The 20,726-nt window shown below is 46.0% G+C and overlaps 1 protein-coding gene across 1 annotated transcript in view; it reads left to right on the forward strand.

Annotated features, from left to right (window-relative positions):
* The window catches only part of POMT2 (protein-O-mannosyltransferase 2), a 55,635-nt gene that overhangs the window by 1,726 nt on the left and 33,183 nt on the right, over window positions 1-20,726 (forward strand). Inside the window, exons 2-7 of the mRNA XM_011949804.1 lie at window positions 380-469; window positions 8,287-8,371; window positions 14,248-14,352; window positions 15,944-16,052; window positions 17,793-17,901; window positions 19,485-19,644. Of these exons, the coding sequence (XP_011805194.1) occupies window positions 380-469; window positions 8,287-8,371; window positions 14,248-14,352; window positions 15,944-16,052; window positions 17,793-17,901; window positions 19,485-19,644 (658 nt within the window). The remainder of the gene's footprint in view (window positions 1-379; window positions 470-8,286; window positions 8,372-14,247; window positions 14,353-15,943; window positions 16,053-17,792; window positions 17,902-19,484; window positions 19,645-20,726) is intronic.

Consider the following 20,726-nt stretch of genomic DNA (forward strand, 5'->3'; position numbering starts at 1 on the left):
AGTCCCAGCTACTCGGGAGGCTGAGGCAGGAGAATGGCGTAAACCCGGGAGGCGGAGCTTGCAGTGAGCTGAGATTCGGCCACTGCACTCCAGCCTGGGCGACAGAGCGAGATTCTGCCTCAAAAAAAAAAAAAGAAAAAAAAGAAATTAATAAATTAGCCTGTTATTGTGTCGTGACTGCTGGCAGAAGATGAGACTCCTGGGTTAGGGACAAAGGACTTTATTACAGGAAAGAGGATGCATGTTAGAAGCAGTTTCCCTTGCCATCCAAGTCCCACAGGGTGGCGCTATGGGTTTAAATGGATGACTGCACAGGCAGTGGGTTGCATCCAAGTGAAGGAACGACCAGCTTGGAAAATCTGCTGTTTTATAGACGGCAGTACGCAGACCTCCTCTTTGTCCTGGAGGGAGACACTGCCTCTTCTGTCAAGGTTGCTTGCTGCAAACCCAACCCTGAGAAATGGCCCAAGTGAGAGGCAGTCAGGGCCTTGCATTCTTGGTAGACCCAGAATGATGTGTAGAGGCATGAGCAATCTGACAGCCTCTCTCACTCCTCGATTCTGCAGTCTTGGCTTCTAGCAGATTTTCACATGAATATGCAACTCCCCTGGCTACTCTGATTAACCTGGCTGACAGAGGCAGGGACCAAATCTTTTCAGTTTGTCCCTTACAGCATTTAATTAAGGTTGTTGTCAATGGGACTCTAAGCAGCAGAATAAGGCCAGCTTACAGTATTTACCTCAACCATGCCCTCCAGAGTCCTGAATTCAGCCACTTGTGAATAAGTCCTGGGGGCACCAAGGAATCTTATTTCAGACATCTGGTCTATTAACTACTGTGACCTGTGCACAGAAGTTCAGATTGATCTCTGATCTTTGGTGTCATTACCAGTAATTACAATAGCCCTCTACCCTTGTAAAAAAAATTTTAAGAAAGTAACTACCAGGCCAGGCACGGTGGCTCACGCCTGTAATCCTGGCACTTTGGGAGGCTGAGGCGGGCGGATCACCTGAGGTCGGGAGTTCGAGACCAACCTGGCCAACATGGTGAAACCCCATTTCAACTGAAAATACAAAACTTAGCCGGGCATGATGGCGGGTGCCTGTAATCCCACCTGCTCAGGAGGCTGAGGTGGGAGAATCACTTGAATCCGGGAGGCAGAAGTTGCAGTGAGCTAAGATCACACCATTGCATTCCAGCCTGGGCAACAAAGTGAGACTCCACAAAGTGAGACTCCATCTCAAAAAAAAAAAAGTAACTACCATGATTAATGGAAAGATATTTTGTGACCCATTCTTCCTTACACTAACGTATTACTTGAAGGAGTGCAGGCCATTCCAGGATTTTTGTTAGATTTTTATTTGGATCACCATCAAATTTAAACCACATGGGCAGTATCACTGAATAGTTGCAGCCTCAATGACTAGACAAGGCATAACCTAAGGAAGGCCCCTAGGTTCTCAGGAGAAGTATGTGATTTGTATCAGCTGGTTTGATAGAAGGTTGTGCTGATCTGTGTGTTTGCACACCTGTGAGGGAAGTCTGTGTTTGGGAGTTGGTGTTGATGTCATCAGGCACGTGGGAATAGTTCAAGACTGGCCATGTCCATGTGAGTTTTTGTTTTCTTTTTTAATTTTCTTTTTTCTTTTCTATACTGACCTACTAGATAAAGTTTTTTTGTTTTCATAGTGAGATGACAAACTCAGCCACAGGTCAGATTGCCAGCCACAGTTGCTGCTTGACTTAGGTGGACCATATGAATGTTTGCCAGGCTTTGGTGCCTGGCAAACAAAGAGAACATTGTTTCCCTTCTCTTTACATCTCCAGGGGCCTAAGGTGTTCCTTCCCCAGATGCCAGGATTGTTTCTTTCCTTCCATTGCTACATAATTAGTGTGTCCTACCCTAGTACCTATAACTTCACCTTTTCTCCATTTATTCAATATCCAGACCTTTTAATACCCAAGGGCATTGTTAGAAAATTGACAGAGGCCCATTATGTCTTCTACCTTGACACATGTGGGCCACTGTAGGGGGACTTTAAAACCACTGTACCCAACCAAATGATCATTAACTTTATGCTGTAGCACCAGGCCATTCCAACAAGACAATCTAGTGACTGAACTAGAATTAAGTCCGAATTACATAGATAGCCTCCTCCTCCCAGCTGATCTGGGCTTTCTGTAAGGCAGAAGATGAACCATGGCCAGAAATGGTCAGGGAAGAATCTTAAATTTTCAAAATAGGTTTATATAACCCTCCACCCCTTTTTCCTGATCATTACCCAGTTGGTAGGCAAAAGGAGATGAACCCTTTCTGAGAAGGCTGCCTTAGGTGACCAAACTGCTGCACTAAGGTGTGTAGACCGGGAGGAGGTTAAAAACAGAGTCAAACATCTTTTTTAGTTGATCTTTGAGGGAACTATTCAGTACTTGACAATATTATGCCTGTGGATGGTAGGGAGTGTGGGAGGTCCATCGAATACCTTGGCTATTGACTGTTGACATTGTTGGGTGGTCGTTGTGACAAAAAGATATGCCACTGTCAGACTGTAGATGGTTTGGAAAGCAGAAAACCTGGCAGAGCTTAGTTCCAAGGGCCACAGTGGTATACACAGAGTCAGATGATTGAACTGGAAAAGCAACATCAGCACTGTAATCTGAAAAAGTATCAGCAGTAGCAAGGTACTGATGAGAGCCTGGGAGAAGGGAACAAAGTCCTAATGTCAGTCTCCCAGGAGCAGGTGGGGTCAGTGCCCCTTGCAACGTGGTTTCCTTTACTGCAAGACAAGCAGGCCAACTTTTGGCGGAAGTCACAAGTCTGGCATGCAGTAGTGGCTTCTGCCTCGGAAACATGTAGTCCCTTACATTGTGCCTGGTCCATGATGGTAGATGTTTCCATACCTGTTGCATGAATCCAGGTGGCTATGGCCGCAGTCTTGGTGGTGCAGGCTGGATCAGCAGCTTGATCCCAGTCAGTCTTATGAGAGTACCTGCCCTTAGTGTGGGCACCTACATGAGTGATCCAGTCTGTCCTATTGGCAGGCAGCCGTGATGTGTTTCCACAGTTCTCACTTTCATCTCTCAGTATTTAGTCTTCCAAGTGGCATACCAAATGCTTCAATCCTTACCGCCGTCAGCCATCCAGAGTTGTCACTGGGGCTAAGTGCCTGCTGCTGCCTGGTGGGTAACATCAGTTTTTAACTCAGCCTAATCATTGGTGAGACAGGCCTAAGCATTTAGAGGAACCCCTGTGAATCAGGGCCCTACTGAACCAGCAGCTCGGCTTCAGGCAGTGGAGAAGGTTGTTTCTCCCAAAGTGGGAGCTGCCACTTCTTCACGGAAAACCAAGATGCCTCGAGGGCCAGCCTGGCTATACTCTTTTTTTTTTCAAAGAGATGAGGTCTGACTTTGTTGCCCAGGCTAGAGTGGAGTGGTACAATCGTAGCTCACTGCAGCCTCAAACTCCTGGGCTTCTCCTGCCTCAGCCTCCTGAGTAGCTGGCACTACAGACACGTGCCACCACATCCAGCTAATTAAAACAAATTTTTTAAGAGATAAGTTCTCACTGTGCTGCCAACGCTGGTCTTGAACTCCTGGCCTCAAGCCATCCTCCTGCCTCAACCTCCTGAATAGCTGGGATTACCAGCTCTATTCTTGAATGTACTATTTCCATGGGATCAGTGAGGCTTGTAAACCCTTCCCTTGTTATCAGTAGATTCCCACTGACCCACCCCAAAGTGGGAATACTAGGCTAGGGAGTCCTGAGGCCTTTATGGGTCTGGCAATCAATTTCAAAGCGTTGAGTAGTTAACTAAGAGGTTAATAGCTGCCGTTTTAGAAAGGGTGTGCTTGGTACCTATGTCCAGCAGGTGGCACTGTGATTCTGGTGCGTGGCTCTCAGTACTCCCACAGCCAGGAAGTTTTATTTATTTATTTATTTTTTTGAGACGGAGGAGTCTCAGTCACCCAGGCTGGAGTGCAGTGGCTTGATCTTGACTCACTGCAACCTCTGCCTCCTGGGTTCAAGCAATTCTCCGCCTTAGCCTCCCGAGTAGCTGGGATTACAGGTGCCCGCTGTCACGCCTGGGTAACTTTTTGTATTTTTAGTAGAGACAGGGTTTCACCATGTTGGCCAGGCTGGTCTCAAACTCCTGACCTCAGGTGATCTACCTGCCTTGGCCTCCCAAAGTGTTGGGATTACAGGTGTGAGCCACCGCTCCCAGCTGCCATGAAGTTTTTAAGCCTGTGATTTATTTCCTTTCCCTTCCAGGGATGTGGATTTTTATCTTCTGGACCACCAGGAGAGGACAGGATCACCTGTCTACACACAGCAGCCCTTGCACGGGATAATCCTCTTTGACACTTATGGGATCAGTATCAGCTATACATTCAACACTGGAAACCACAGGAATAGTACACTGAAGAGGCCCAAAGAGCTCTGCCTGGAATGTCACTTTAACTTCCCTTCCCTACGGGGAGCATGGCTCAAACATTACCAGTTTAATCTGGACACTTTTTCCCCTTGAACGAATGCGTCTAGAAGGCCTGCATCAGGTGTATGGTGACAGCAAGCCAGAGCTTTTGCCATTTCCCAGTTGGAGAGTGTGGCGGTGCTGGATGCAGGAAGTGAGGAGAAGCTTTTTCTCCTCCTTTAGCTGTTCACTTAGGCTCAGCAGCACGACCTCCCCAGTGTCGCTCCCCCAGAGTTAGGACTAAAGCGCTCCCTTTAGTCCATGTGCACACTGCTACAGCTCTCCCTGCAGTTCTGAGTGTCTGTGGTAACCTCTGTGCCTAGCACATCCTCCCCGCCATGAGACACTGTAGAGTGGAGATGTGGGACCTCATATCCAGCAGAGCCGTGAGTCTGCCCCTTTCCTCCCTGGGGCTCTCCAGCATACTAGGATGGGTGTGTATGACCTTCTGTCCCCTTTAGGGACATGGAAACCCTTTAATCATCTGTCTTTTTTTTTTCTTTTTTTTGAGACGGAGTCTCGCTCTGTCGCCCAGGCTGGAGTGCAGTGGCGCGATCTCGGCTCACTGCAAGCTCCGCCTCCCGGATTCACGCCATTCTCTTGCCTTAGCCTCCTGAGTAGCTGGGACTACAGGCGCCCACTACCACGTCCAGCTAATTTTTTGTATTTTTTAGTAAAGACGGGGTTTCACCATGTTAGCCAGATGATCTCGATCTCCTGACCTCGTGATCCACCCGCCTCGGCCTCCCAAAGTGGTAGGATTACAGTCGTGAGCCACCACACCCGGCCCATCTCAGTCTTTAAAGCAGCTGCCGTTGTGGTAGAGTGGGAGGGATCGTGGGACATAAACTGAGAGAGTGGCTCTGAGCCAGAAAGCAAGGCATATTTGTATTTACTTTTGGCTTGAGTACACAGCTCCCCCAAGGATCTTTCAGTGTTTTCATTTTACTCAAAGTTCTGTCTTATATAGCAGGGTCCTATTGCCGCACCATTTGTTGAAGCGTTGGAGACTTGTTGATTGAGCAGCTACATCCATATTGCCTTTTGGCAGGGGCTGCTGGGCTTGCTGCTATTGTCATGATCACTCCTCTTCCTCCTTTTGCCCAGACCACAGGGCAATAACCAGGGTGACATTCAATGGCTTGTTTCAATCCTACCTCTTTCCATCAGTCTCTGTAATAGTGGGACAGTGGGGGACTCTCACTACCCCATTCCCGGCCCATGGAGGCCCTCATTCTTTCTCTTACCAAAGACTGTGTCTCTCCTCCTCCTATGCTTGTCTCCACATTGTCAGGGGCTGGGGATTTTATCTTAGCCTACTTATAAGCTAATAAGTTAGCCTGTCACTGTTGTTTGCATGCCGAAAGAAGACAAAGTCTTGGGTCAGAGACAAAGGACTTTATTTCTCATGGCACAGCAAGTGGGATGTGCATCAGCATGTTGGCATCAGTTTCCTTTGCCCCTAAGTCCCACGTGGTGCTGAGGTACTGGATAAATGCTTGCACATGCAGTAGGTTGCATCACAGCTGAGTAATATTAAGCTTGGGAAATCTGCTGTTTTATGGCAAGCAATAAACAAGACAGCCCTCTGTCTCAGAAGGAGACACTAACTCTTCCCTCAAGGTTGTTTGCTGCAAACATAACCTTAGAAATGACCTCGGGAAAGATGGAGCGGGACATTGCATTCTTGGCATACCCTGAAAGGCCTGGAGGAGCACAAGAGAGCCATGGGGGACTGTCTCTCCTAACACAAGCAATAAAAGCCAGGAGGAAATATGAATGTTACAACTGGTTTCACTTGGGAAACTTTTGAAGTAAAAATCTGGAGCCCAGGCCGGGTGCGGTGGTTCACACCTGTAATCCCAGCACTTTGGGGGGCTGAGGCAGGTGGATCACCTGAGGTTTGGAGTTCGAGACCAGCCTGGCCAACATGGTGAAACCCTATCTCTACTAAAAATACAAAAATTAACCAGGGGGGCATGGTGGTGGGCACCTGTAGTCCTAGCTACTTGGAAGACTGAGGCAGGAGAATCGCTTGAACCCAGGAGGTGAAAGGTGCAGTGAGCCAAGATTGCGTCACTATACTCCAGCCTGGGCAACAAGAGTGAAACTCTGTCTCAAAAAACAAACAAAAAACAAAACAACAACACAAAACTGGAATCCTTTTGTTAGTATATTCCCAAACAGATTTAAAAACTAGGACAGTTTAAATAGGGTCCAGCAGGGATGGTACTTTATAGTCTACAGAATTCTTTCACATGTGTTACCTGAGTTGAACCCTAAGGCCTCCCTGGGAGGTGGGCAGGGCAGATAATATTATTGTCTTCATTTTGTAGATGAGATAAGAGGAGTAGAGAGAATGAGTGATTTTGCCAGGTTGTGCCATTAGTTAGCAGTGGAGCTGGGACTAGATCTCTCTGCAAATCAATTTTGTTATGCTGCTTTGAAGTTATTTCTCTCTTTGACCTCACCATGCCAGTGTCCTCATCACATGTCAAGCAATGTGTTTAGCAGGTGCTGAAATAGACCTATTCTTTTGCCTATCTTGGACCCACCGAGTAAGATATAGAAAGAACCCTAGATTTTTAGGTAAAGCATGTTTTCCCCTTATGTAGTAGGTCACTAATGACTGCTCATGACCTGGGAAATTGATGACTACTAGAAAGTAACTCTTCTTTTGAGCTGCAGGGAGAAAATAACAAATGGAAAAGGCCAGGCTCTGCTGGATGACTTGACTGCCTTCCCAAAGCCCTCATGTATGGTGTAGAAAGGTGTATGTGCTTGTATAAAACCTTTGCATTGTGTTTGAAAGCCTGTTTATCCAAATCACTTATTTACTTGCAAAATAACTTAAGCAGTGAGGATAGGTTTTAGATGTGGTCTTAATTTAGTAAGAAAACCTTCAACTTTTATATACTAGTTAGTGTAAGATCAGCCAGATCACAGTCAGCAGCTTACTTGTCACAGGGTCGCTGAGCAAAGTGAGACTCCTGTGACAATCATGGTTTATAGTCTCAACCCTGACCAATAACCCAACAATGTCATAATGGACCTTGTAATAGCAAATGTTGTCTCAGAAGTTAGCAGACTTGGAAGAAACTTTTTTAATTTAAATTTTTGTTTACACTGGCTACTTGGAGATAAGAAAACTCTTTTTTTTAAAAAATTGTTTTTATTTTGTTGAGATGGAGTCTTGCTCTGTCGTCCAGGTTGGAGTGCAGCAGCGCCATCCTGGCTCACTGCAAGCTCCGCCTCCCCGGTTCATGCCATTCTCCTGCCTCAGCCTCCCAAGTAGCTGGGACTACAGGCGCACGTCACCACTCCCGGCTCATTTTTTGTATTTTTAGTAGAGACGGAATTTCACCGTGTTAGCCAGGATGGTCTCCATCTCCTGACCTCGTGAGCTGCCCGCCTCAGCCTCCCAAAGTGCTGGGATTACAGTTGTGAGCCACCACGCCCGGCCAGAAGAAAACTCTTACTACAAACCTTTCCTTATTATGAGAAAACTTCTTGTCCTTTTAAAATAAATAGAAACTCAAGATACAGAGTAAGTATATGTATATTTAACTCAATTGGTAATTGGCTGGTGAATATTTGCTCACCTTTCTCGTCTATCTAAATGAAGACCAGTGGCTAACTTGATGTCTTTCTTCCTCAAATCACTTGTGTCAAAAGATTTTTTTTTTTAAAAATCCAAACTTTTGCATTAATTGTTTGAAATGCACAGCCTTTAATTTTAACCATGCTTTATTAAGGCCATTTGGATTTTATGATAATTTTAAAATTCTTGTTTTTCTTTCTGTGTTTCCTTTAGTTGGGATGAGACTCACTTTGGAAAAATGGGAAGTTACTATATCAACCGTACGTTTTTCTTTGACGTGCACCCGCCTCTGGGAAAGGTGAGCAGTGTGGTGAACAGCAGCTCTCTGGTCCTGGAGGATTGTTCCTAAGGGCTGGAGCCACATCTTGATTTTGGATTTGGGGCTTGTAGAAAGAGTTTGAGACTTGTAGAAAGAATTTTCTGACGTTTCAGACCAGCTACTTTCATGGAAAATCTTTGGTGCTTTTTAAAGGGTCCTCTGGGCTCGGAAATGGAAAGAGGGCCCATCAGCTGAGGGAGGGATGAACAAAAGTGTGGCACAGCCATACAGTGGAATACTATTTGGCCATAAAAAGGGATGAGGTTCTGATACGTGCTACAACATAGATGAACCTAGAAAACATGCTAAATGGAAGAAGCCAGACACAAAAGGTTACATACCCTGTGATTCCACTTATATGAAATACCTAGAACTGATAAATCCACAGAGACACAAAGTAGATTAGTGGTTGCCAGGATCTTGGGGAGGGAGGATTAGGCAGTGACTGCAAATGGGCATGGGGATTCTTTATGGGGTGATGACATGTTATGGAATTAGGTAGTGGTGATGATTGCACAATCTTGTGAATATACTTAAAACCACCCATTGCACACTTTAAACTGGTGGATGTTATGTTATGTGAATTTGTCTCGATTTTAAAAAAGAAAAAAGAAATAGGAATACACTGCATGAAGCAGAAATAGCTCAGGAGGCTGATGTCCACGTGGGGCTGACTTCTTTCTCCCTTCCCATGCCCAGCATACACATTGTTTGATCTGTTTCTCTCACATGTTTTGCCATTAGAAATTCCACCAATTAGAATTCACTTTACTCTTTTTGTGTTTGTTTGTTTTGAGACAGCGTTTCAGTCGTGCCACCCAGGCTGGAGTTCAATGGCACAATCTTGGCTCACTGCAACTTCTGCCTCCCAAGTTTAAGTGATTCTCTTGCCTCAGCCTCCTAAGTATCTGGGATTACAGGCGCCCGCCACCACACCCAGCTAATTTTTGTATTTTTAGTAGAGACAGGGTTTCACCGTGTTGGCCAGGCTAGTCTTGAACTCCCAACCTCAGGAGGTCCACCCACCTTGGCCTCCCAAAGTGTTGGGATTATAGGCATGAGCCACCGCGCCTGGCCCATTTTAGTCTTTTAAAAACAAAAATCTCTGAAAAGGCTCTCAGATTAGCTCTGGAATTCACTCAAGGCTTTCTTCCTAACTGGAGACTGAGATCTTGGGCACCAAGGGGACAGGAATTTTCCTGTGAGGAAGTGGGGAGGGATTTTGGAGCATATAGTACTTGGGGGATAAAGGTGGGAGCAGGAAAGCCAGGAGGAGGCAGGGATAGTAATCTTTTCTCAAAGATCACAAAGATCACCTATGGTTGGGCTTAAGGAAGCATGAGAGCAGGGGCCCTACAGGGTAGAGGGGTGGAGAGGGACGTAGAATAGGTAGCCTATTTCAAAACTGACTCTGAGCCCAAGAAAAGTGTAGAAAGTATTATGCCTCTTCCTATCTCTTTTATACTGTAACAACAATAATTATACTATAACAACAATAACAAGAACAATTAAAAACATTTATTCTGTTCTGGTCACCTTAGAGGCATTATCTCATGTAAGCCTCAGAACAACCTTATAAAGTAGGTATTGTTGCATCACCATTACACAGATGGGGAACTGAAGGCAGATAAGTAGTTTGCCATAGAGAACCAAGCTAGGAAGTGGCAGAATCAAGATTCAGACTGGCGTAGAGCCTGCTCTCTCAATCGTGACACCACACGACCTCGCAAACTTGCCTTGGCTCACTCCTCAGACTACATCTGTTACTACCATAGAATTAAGCAACAGACGTGTTGAGTATTTGCATGGAGCTCGCCTGGGAACCAGACTTCTGATGAAGATTTTTCATAGGAAACCCAGCCCAGTGTTTCTGTGGGGACTGCCCATTCTTTTTTGGAGTTTTCCTGGTGCTCAGCGCACTGTGGACATGTGCACAGGACTGGCTGATTTGTTTAATTTACCTAAGCCTTAGGCCAGGCGTGGTGGCTTATGCCTGTAATCCCAGCACTTTGGGAGGCTAAGGTGGGCAGAACACCTGAGGTCAGGAGTTCGAGACCAGCCTGGCCAACAGGGTGAAACTCCATCCCTACTAAAAATACAAAAATTAGCTGGGCATGGTGGCACATGTCTGTAGTCCCAGATGTTTGGGAGGCTGAGGCAGGAGAACAGCTTGAACCTGGGTGGTGAAGGTTGCAGTGAACCAAGATCACACCACTGCACTCAAGCCTGGGCGACTGAGCAAGACTCCATCTCAAAAAAGTAATAAAATAAAATAAAATAATAATATACCTAAGCCTTGCCTTCCTCACATCTGCTTGCCTGTGTGAAGGGAGAAGTGTGAGGGTTCTCAGGCTGCCCTCAGGGAGTGCGGCCCATCTGCACCCCTAATTTATCTCGTGTTCTGTCTGGTTGAAAGAGAGTGATGAGCAAACTGGAAACCTGTGAGAGGGCATAGTAGCTTCTGCAGGTTCTGAGGCCAAGCCAGTCAAGGAATCAAAACCCCTCCAAGTGGCAAGCAGGAAGCTTCTTCCTTCGCTACTGAGGCTGAGACCCGCCGCTTCATATTGGCCCCCAGCCCTGAGCATCTGGCAGCTCCAGTCCTACAGGAACTTAAAACATAAAAAAGCCTGCACGGCCGGGCGCGGTGGCTCAAGCCTGTAATCTCAGCACTTTGGGAGGCCGAGGCGGGCGGATCACGAGGTCAGGAGATCAAGACCATCTTGGCTAACATGGTGAAACCCCGTCTCTACTAAAAAAAAAATACAAAAAAGAATTAGCCGGGTGAGGTGGCAGGCGCCTGCAGTCCCAGCTACTCGGGAGGCTGAGGCAGGAGAATGGCGTGAACCCGGGAGGCGGAGCTTGCAGTGAGCCGAGATCGCGCCACTGCACTCCAGCCTGGGCGACAGCGCGAGACTCCGTCTCAAAAAAAAAAAAAAAAAAAAAAAAGCCTGCACGTAGCAGAAAATGTGGTCAGCACAGAAGGAAGTATGAGGTCAGAAGCCTCCTTCAGAAGGTGTCAGAAGCCACCACATTTCTAGTCCACAGAGGTAACCAGAGTCATCTTTCTCAATAGTTTCTTATATTCCTCTAAGAATTTTTTATGCAAATAAAAGTGTGTATGTTTTTATATATGTACATATGAACAACACATTATATATACACACAATTCTTTTTAAAAACTCAAATGGGATAAGACTACAGTTGTTCAGCAGCTTGTGTTTGAAACATGATATATCTTCTTTCCACATTAGCATATGAAAATACGCTTCATTCTTTTTAATGGCCGTGTGTCATTCTGTTATGTAGATGTGCCGTAAGTATTTACGCCTCTTCAGTTGGTGGGCGGCATGTAGGTTATTTCCAGTTTTTAGCCATTACAAAAGATATTGCAGTGAACATCCTTGTACATATATCATTGTATAGTTGTGAAGGTATATATGAAAAATTCCCAGCAGCCAAGCTAAAAAATCAAAGAATATACACATTTAAAATTGAGTTAGATATTGCTAAGTTTTCCTGCAAAGATGTTGTCATCATATATATTCCCACCAGCAGTGTATGACAGTGCTTTCTTCCCCACATCATTGCCAGCACTGGTATGATCATACTTTAAAAACTTTGTTGGCCGGGTGCGGTGGCTCATGCCTGTAATCCCAGCATGGGATTTGGGAGGCCGAGGTGGGTGGATCACCTGAGATCAGGAGTTTGAGACCAGCCTGGCCAACATGGTAAAACCCCGTCTCTACTAAAAATACAAAAATTAGCCGGGCAGGGTGGCAGGTGCCTGTAATCCCAGCTACTTGGGAGGCTGAGGCAGGAGAATCGCTTGAACCCGGGAGGCAGAGGTTGTGGTGAGCCGAGATCACGCCACTGCACTCCAGCCTGGGTGACAAGAGCGAGACCTGGTTTCAAAAAAAAAAAAAAACCTTGCCAATTGGAGAGTAAAAAATGACACATCACTGTTTTCATTTGCATAGCTGTATGAGTTAGGTTGAACATTTTTTCATATATTTATTAGCCATTTGTATTTTGTTTTCTATGAATTTGCCATATTTTCTAGTAAGTTATTCATTTTTTTTCTGTTGATTTGAAAGAATTGTTTAGTTAAGAAATTAACTTGGGGCCAGGCGCCTTGGCTTACGCCTGTAATCCCAGCACTTTGGGAGGCTGAGGTGGGTGGATCACCTGAGGTCAGGAGTTCAAGACTAGCCTGATCAACATGGTGGAATCACGTCTCTACTAAAAATACAAACAAAAAATTAGCTGGGCATGGTGGCAAGTGCCTGTAATCCCAGCTACTCTGGAGGCTGAGGCAGGAGAATTGCTTGAACCGGGGAGTGGGAGGTTGCAGTGAGCTGAGATCATGCCATTACACTCTTGCCTGGGGGACAGAGCGAGACTCCGTCTCAAAAAAAAAAGAAAAAAAAAAAAAGAAATTAACTTGGAGCTACTTTGAACCGTAAGGGAACTGAGAGAGTACTGAATTTTGAGTGTCTGCTAAGTGGTTGGTGTAGTGTTAGGTGTTTACTTAATGGCGTCACCTCTAATCCTCACGCCCTCTGGAAGGAAGTTTTTATTACCTATAGCTCAGAGATATTAAGTATTGTCCGTGATCAAAGAGCTAGAATATAGGGCACTGAGATCCAAACGATCTGTGCATTTCTTCACCCCAGACCAGCCAAGCAGTCTGGAAATGTATGGTCAGCACCAGGCAAGCTTGTCCTGCAAGATCGCAGGTGAGAAGAGGGATCCATTTGTTGCCACTTGGCAGTTTTAGTTCATCTAGGTATTTGGATGACCCTGTCCGGACCCTGGGGTCCCCGCCTTCCTTTTTAAAAGCAAGTCTTTGTTATCTTTTTCTGCCAAACTTTGGCTTCTGTACCTTGACCTGGAGCTGTAGCGTGGCTCTGTTTAGAACTACTTAGAGAAAAAAGTGGGATGGTTAGTAGTCTAAATCCAAGTCCCACAAGTGCAGCTAAGAGAGACTTTCCCCACACAGCCAGTGTATTCCCTCCTGCAACCCAGCCCACCAGAGCCCGGGGGGTCAGACTGGAGCAGCCTGGGGCTGTCCCAGATGGTTAGCATTTGCCAGCAGTTTTTATACTTCAGCTGCTTCTGATTGCTTATGTGAAAAATAGAATTTTACAATGTTGATGGCCAAGGAAATATACAAAAGACACAGCTGATCTTGTCAAAGGTTTTGAAGGGTTCATGACTCACAGTCTCAATTTCTAGTTGATTTGTTCTGGTTTGGGAGGTACCAACGTTGCCCTCCTTTGGAATATTAGGAATGGGAGAAACCAGCCTGTGGTCTTTGGCAGTTTTTCTCTTCCCCTCTGGGCAAATGCATCTGTCTTTGCATTCCTCTTTCTGGTTTTCTTCCCTTGTCTTTATTCCTGGTATGTAGCTCCTTGGTCCCTTTTCTCCCTCACTGTGACTTGGAAACTCACTTTCCTTTCAAGAGGCCAGTTCCCCAGGAATCAGCCTCTGCCCACGACCCAAGAGCTGCCCTGTTTTATTTTACACTATCTGAAGGAAAGCGGAATAAGAGGGCCCCTTACTGACTCTGCCCTTCAAATTGTGGGGCTCTTTTTCCTTCCTAAGTGTTTAGGTTGTGCTGTTCCCAGAACTCAGCCATAATACAAGAGAGGTTTTGTTTCAAGCAGTAAGCTCTATAGACAAAAGATTCTTTGCTCTGTGGCAGCTGCAGGAGAAAATGTCGCATCGGCAACATTTTCTATGGACAGTTGTCAAGGGAACCCAAAGTCTGTGGGTGCAGCTGGAGGGAAGTTCAGAGGGCAGAGGAATCTTCTCCTAAAGGCTTCTCATCTTTTTGTTTGTTCTTCTCTCCTCAGATGCTGATAGGTCTTGCTGGCTACCTGAGTGGATATGATGGTACCTTTTTGTTCCAGAAGCCTGGGGATAAATATGAGCATCACAGCTACATGGGAATGAGAGGAGTAAGGCTTCCTGACTTGATATGGACTGACTGAACCCTGGGGCCACACTGAATCAGAAATGTTAATAGTTAACAGCCCTGGAGTGGTGGCAGGTGTAAATAAAGGGACTCTGGGTGGTGAGCAGAGGGGAGGATGATCAGACCCTCCCCTGTGGTGCAGATAGTCAGAACTGAGGTGAGAAAGAAGGGAAAAGGAGGCCGCAGATAATACAGAGATGACATAGATAGGAGCAAGCACGCATTGTTACCTGCTGCCCTGCCCTGGTGTACTGTCAGACCTCAGGTTGGAGAACAGCCTGGAACCCGGGCAGTCAGGAGTCTCCTGCAGCCCCAGTGGTGCCTCCATGCACTGGCATGCTGCCTGCTCCTCCCCTCACAGCCACAGCTGCTGGAGTGTTGCCTACATCTCAGAGCCTTTTCTGAAGATTTCAGCATGCCCACACCCTGTCACCATGTTCCTGTGTCTTTCCCAATGAAGGTTTCAGGCACACAGAGTTTTCCAGCCTTGTTTGAAGGCAGGCCAAATGTCTGCTCCAGTCCCTGTGTGAGTTTTCCAGCCTTATTTGAAGGGAGGCCAAATGTCTGCTCCAGTCCCTATGTGTCCTAATTCACAGCACCAGCCTTGGTGGAACATGGCAGGGCCTTAACACCCAACTTTTTGGGAACCCTGAACGTGTGGCTGAATGAAGCCAGCAGAAGCTGAACTCCAGTGTGGACCTCTTAGAGAGGTTTGCATTTACAAGCCCCTTTCCTTGAGGATTTCATAGCATTTTAAATAAATGACCATGTGCTTATTTGGCCTCATCGTTAGATGATTTGCATGGCCATATTGTAGTATATTAAACAAGGAGTATGTCCTACCCTCAAGTTCATGTTCTTAAGTGATTCTGTGTCTTCCTAATAACTTTTGAACATCACATGCCATATGTAATTGGATGTAACAACCAAACATGAGAATTTCCCATTATTCTGGCTTGTCTGTTTATTTTGATGGACAGGTAGGGGATGGAAGAGGGCTGGCAGCTTAAAAAAAAAAAAAAAACCAAACAGGCATCCAGGTACTGAAATATCAAGCAATCCCTTTTTCCAAAATCAAAATATGTACATTGTGTAGATTAAAGACTGGTTTCTGGTGTAAATGAAGAAAAGAACTAGGGGTTCCTTAAAATTCTCTGAAATACCTTCAGAAGGGTCTTTCTCAACTTGTACCTACAGTTGTGTAATAGAAGCTAATGGCTGTCAATTCCTATCTCTGTGTTAATAACACTCATTTCCTTCCCTTCTCTCTATTCCTGGTGTGTAGCTACTTGGTTGCTTTTCTCCCTCTCTCCTACCCACACCTTCCTGGCTGAACTCTGCTGATTTCATGTCAGTGCACAAGTTGCTGCTTAATGGGAACATACATATTGCTTGATTTGGCTCTTCACTATTACAATACTCTTTTCTTAGTTATAGATATCCTAGGTGACTTTAGGTCACCAAAGTCATGCCTTCATCAGGTCCCCTGTCTTAAATGTTAGGTTGTACTGAGTCCAGTAGGTCCCTGACCTAGCTCAGCTTGTTACTTGACAGCTTCTCTATTCCTCCCACAGTTCTGTGCGTTCCTTGGCTCCTGGCTGGTCCCCTTTGCCTACCTCACTGTATTGGATCTGTCTAAGTCCCTCTCAGCAGCACTGCTCACCGCTGCCCTCCTCACCTTTGGTAAGTTGTCTGAGCCATGCCATGGCTTTTGGGAAATGGGCTGCCACTCTGTAAATGTAGCTGAAAATCAGTACGTTCAAGGGTCCTATCTGTGGGTCCAGTTCAATTAATTTTAGGATTGGGTAAAATGTACTACAAATCTCATTCACAGTAATACTTAATGTATATCAATAGTTATATATATAACAAGCCTTTATATTTTTGGAGGGGAGAATCGGTATGAGTAATCCCAAGGAATAGATTTACCTCCACGTTATTCACAATTGAGTTTGGAGTGGGTAATAGGATAGATTTGTGAGTATGTTTGTTTTTGAAGGAAGCTTATAATTCTAATTTTGCTTCTCTTAGGTTAATATTAGTTTGCATTCCTAAACTAATTTCAACTAAATATAAAGGTAAATGCAGAAGTAGCTGGGTGGCAAGAGATAGCAAAATGGGAACTTGGATAATAATCCTCATATGGATAAATGAGAGTTCGTCGTAGAAGCTGATCCTGTTGCTAGCTTTGTTGCTATGAAAGTGAATTCATGACCTTGGGGAGCTTAACATTTAAAGAAATCTAGACCAATTTAAATGGGGTACTTTATGGGTTTGCTTTGACAGATATGTTGCTTTGTTTTGACAGATAGATTGCAAGATTATTGGCTTTCTCTATAGACGACTGGTGGCTTTTTCCTTGTATCTTGAATTTCCATCTTCAGTTATTCATTCATTTAGTCATTTATGCACTTTTCATTCAACAGTAATTTCTCAAGCACCTACCCTGCTCCCCGCCACTTTTCTCGGTTTCAGAGGGTACACCAGTGAGGCACTCTGATCTCATTGAGTTTACCCCATCATGGGCAGACAGTAAATAAACAAGTAAATGAATAAGTCTGTCATGTGATGTCCTAAGCCAGAAAATAAAGCAGGGTAAGGGATGGAATAATGGAGATCAGTACTATTTTAGACAGGGTAGTCAGGAAAGAGCTTCTGAGAGGGGAGCTTTGAGCAGAGACCTGAGTGAGACAAAGGATCAAGCCCTGCAGAGATCTCAGGGAAGCGCATTCAGGCAGAGCGAAGTGCATGTACTGTAGTTCCGGTGCAGAGCTCTGTGGGTTCAAATCACAGTAAGAAGGCTGGCATGGCGAGGGCAGAGTGAGTGAGGCGCAGAGGGTGTTGGGAGATGAGGTTGGATGGGTAGGGAGACCACACAGACTCTGGCAGTTGTCATGAGAACTTTTTACTTTGAGTGAGATTGGAAGACATTGAAGAGTTTAAGCAGGAGCATGACATAATGAGATTTAAGGATTTAAGTTAAAAAAGAAGATCATTCTGCCATCTGTCTGGAGAATCAACCACCAAGAGAGACTTCATGTAAAATGATAAGATTCTATCATAGGTGTAGATAGTTTGTGGTTACATGAGCAGTGGTAGGACTCCCTTTTTGATGGTGGAAATGAGGAAGAGAACTCGTCTCAGGGCTGGTCTGAGTGAGTGAATGACATGATTTTCTCTTAGGTTGAGGGCCTAGAGGCAGTGTGAGATACTGCTTCTTGTCACTGGGCTTTGATGTCTCCCAGAGCTGTGGCCTTCCACCTCCCCGATGACTCAGTGTTGATGTTGACTCTAGTCCTGACCGTACAAGTGCTTACACTCAATTAACTGGCAAGAGGGACTATTTCCTACTGCTGGGGTGTTTGGTTTTCAGGCGGCCCCTCTCTTACCTCGCCTTTTCACCAGGGAACTCATGTTTTTCAGACACGGGATGCCTCACTCTGTCCCAGTACATCCTCCTTGACCCCATCCTGATGTTCTTCATCATGGCTGCCATGCTGAGCATGGTCAAGTACAACTCCTGCGCCAACAGGTCAGAAACTCCATCCCCGGGAGGGGAGGGTCGGAAGCTGTGGCAGCTCCAGAACTTCTGTAATGGCCAGGGCCAGGGTGGATGCCCAGAGACTTGTCTTGAAGCTGAGCTTGAGGCAAGCATATGTTTTGTTTGTTTTTTTAACTTAGATTGTCCATTTTAGGTCATAAAAATAGATTTTAAGAAGTTTTCTGCAGATGATTTTATTTTTGCCATATTCAAGACAGAAAATGTCAGTTGTCTTTTTCAAGCGTATTATTCTCATGTTTACAATGGAGTACAGTTGGGTAGGGGTTTTGGGATGTTATGGAGGGATCCTAATGCTTTCCCCACCCGCCTCTTGTAACCAGTGCTGGTTAGGAGATGCTAGGACAGGCCTGTCCTTCACATACTCTGTCCTAGAAGGGAGGGCACCAGGGTAGATACTGCCTGGAAACTCTCTCCCTGCCCTCAGTGGTTGCATCCAGTCCTGACCTAATGATGGGAATAGCATATATAAAGGTTGGTTTGAATGGCCCATACCAGCCAAGAGGATCCTTCCAGGTCCTGGTCAGTTCTAAAGCTGACCTAGAGGGTCCAGTCTACTTCCAGAATAGTCTTTTCCAGATCATCCTTCTACTTCTGAGAAAGTAGAATAAGTCATTCATTCTATTCAAACCAAAAGAGTTGGCCCCTCCTAGGCTTTTCTGGACGTTAACTTGGCACAGCCAGGCTCATTAAGCTCCATTGTGCTAATCAAACCTGATCACTGACTCTCAGCCCACTCTGGCTTTGGGTGTTCTGGTTACGCCACATCCACTTCCATCTACCATTTCTTGAATAAACATACTGTGTGCCATGTACTATGCTAGAAGCTGGATGTACAGAGCTCTGTTGGGCTTGGCTGTTTAGGAATATTCGCTCTGGCAGAGAAGGCAGCCAGAGAGCCAGAGAATCACAGTGTAGAGTACTAGGTGCTATACAAACAGCAAAATGGTCAGGAGCACTAACTTTGACCCAACTGCCTGGGTTAAAACTGTGCCCCACTGTCTGCTAGCTGTATTACTCCACCTCTTTGTCTCTTGATTTCCTCCTGTGCAAAAAGAGGACCTAGTGACATATGATCCGCTGTGGGCTATAGTGATGGCTAGAAGAATTAATGTATGTATTATACTTGGAATGGTGCCTGACACATAGTAAGCACTCAGTAAATGCTGCCTTCGACAGGGGCAGAGGTGACACAAAGGAGAGGGCTGCCTGAGTCCAGGAGCACCTAAGGATTCTCCTTTCACTCCTGCCTGACCGGTCACTTGTGAAGAAGGAGCCCCCGCTTACCCTGAGCCCTGTACTTAGCCAGGAGCACTATGGCCACTCTCCCCAGAAAAATACCCTGCACGCTCGGACTGTGTAGTTTGCCTGCCGTTCCAGAGCTTTCATAGACCGCCTCCTCCCTGGAGCCATGCCATGGTCCCTTGAGGCTAAGAGCCCCCAAGACAGGGCACAGCACAGCCTCTCCAAGTCTGAGAACTGCCCTGTGCCCTGCTGCGCTTGCGTTTTCCTTTGGTTCCAGCTGCCAAATTGAACTCCGTCTTGTTGATTTTCAGGCCCTTCTCTGCCCCCTGGTGGTTCTGGCTCAGCCTGACTGGTGTTAGTCTTGCTGGTGCTTTAGGGGTCAAGTTTGTTGGCCTCTTTATCATCCTTCAAGTGGGGCTGAACACCATTGCAGACCTTTGGTACCTGTTCGGAGACCTCAGTCTTTCATTGGTGAGCACCCAAGCGTTTGCTGTGGAAATGTTTTTCCTCCCTGATGTTGCTGAGTAGGAGCCAGTGGCCTTCTCTGTCTCTGCTGCAGGTGGCAGAGTGGCTGTGTTCTGGGTCCCAGGTGGGCTGGACCCCCAACCCTCCGCAGACAGCAGGACATCAGGGAGTGGGCCTGGCTGAGGATTGGATAGGGTTCAAGGGAGAGAGGATGGATTAACATTCTTGGAAGTCTCCTTTTGCATTTGTTTTGTAATGTCTGCCTATTTTTTTTTTTTCTTTTTGAGGTGGAGTTTTGCTCTGTTACCCAGACTGGAGTGCAGTGGCTGATGTTGGCTCACTGCAACCTCCACCTCCTGGGCTCAAGTGATTCTCTTGCCTCAGCCTCCCAAGTACCTGGGATTACAGGCACATGTCACCATGCCCAGCTAATTTTTATAGTTTTGGTAGAGATGGGGTTCTACTGTGTTGGCCAGGTTGTTCTCAAACTCCTGACCTCAAGGGATCCACCCGCCTCGGCCTCCCAAAGTACGGGGATTACACGCGTGAGCCACCGAGCCTGGTCTGAACTCACAATTTTCATTTGCTGACCCACAGCCTCCATATTTGGAGGGCCTTTATGGTTTATTATTTATTAAGGGCTGATTCTGTGCCAGGCACTATGTGAAATGCTTTACCTGCATTATCTCATTTACCCCTCATAATAGTCCTATGAGGTGGGGAGTTATTACCCTGATTTTCACATGAGGAAATGAAAACCTACAGAGGTGATGACCTCCGCAAGGCCATGGGGAGTGAGAGGTATATCTAGGAGTCACACCCAGGTTAGGTTGGCCCCAGGCCATCACTCTGCTGTGGTGCTGTCCATCACCTCCAAACCAACTCCTAACAAGTGTATTCACTTCCTCATTCATCCATTCAGAAAATATGTGAAGACCATCTACTGTGTGTGAGGCGCTGGAATATACAGACGAATACAATATGGTCCCCATCCTCTGGGGTCAATGGAGAGAGAGAAATAAGGAAGCAGGCAGTTACAGTCAGCCAGGCGTGCTGGGAGAGCACAGCAAAGGGCACCAGGCCAGTCC

The sequence above is a fragment of the Colobus angolensis genome, unplaced genomic scaffold (genome assembly GCF_000951035.1).
Source record: "Colobus angolensis palliatus isolate OR3802 unplaced genomic scaffold, Cang.pa_1.0 Scaffold3, whole genome shotgun sequence".
In the NCBI taxonomy this organism is placed as follows: Eukaryota; Metazoa; Chordata; class Mammalia; order Primates; family Cercopithecidae; genus Colobus; species Colobus angolensis.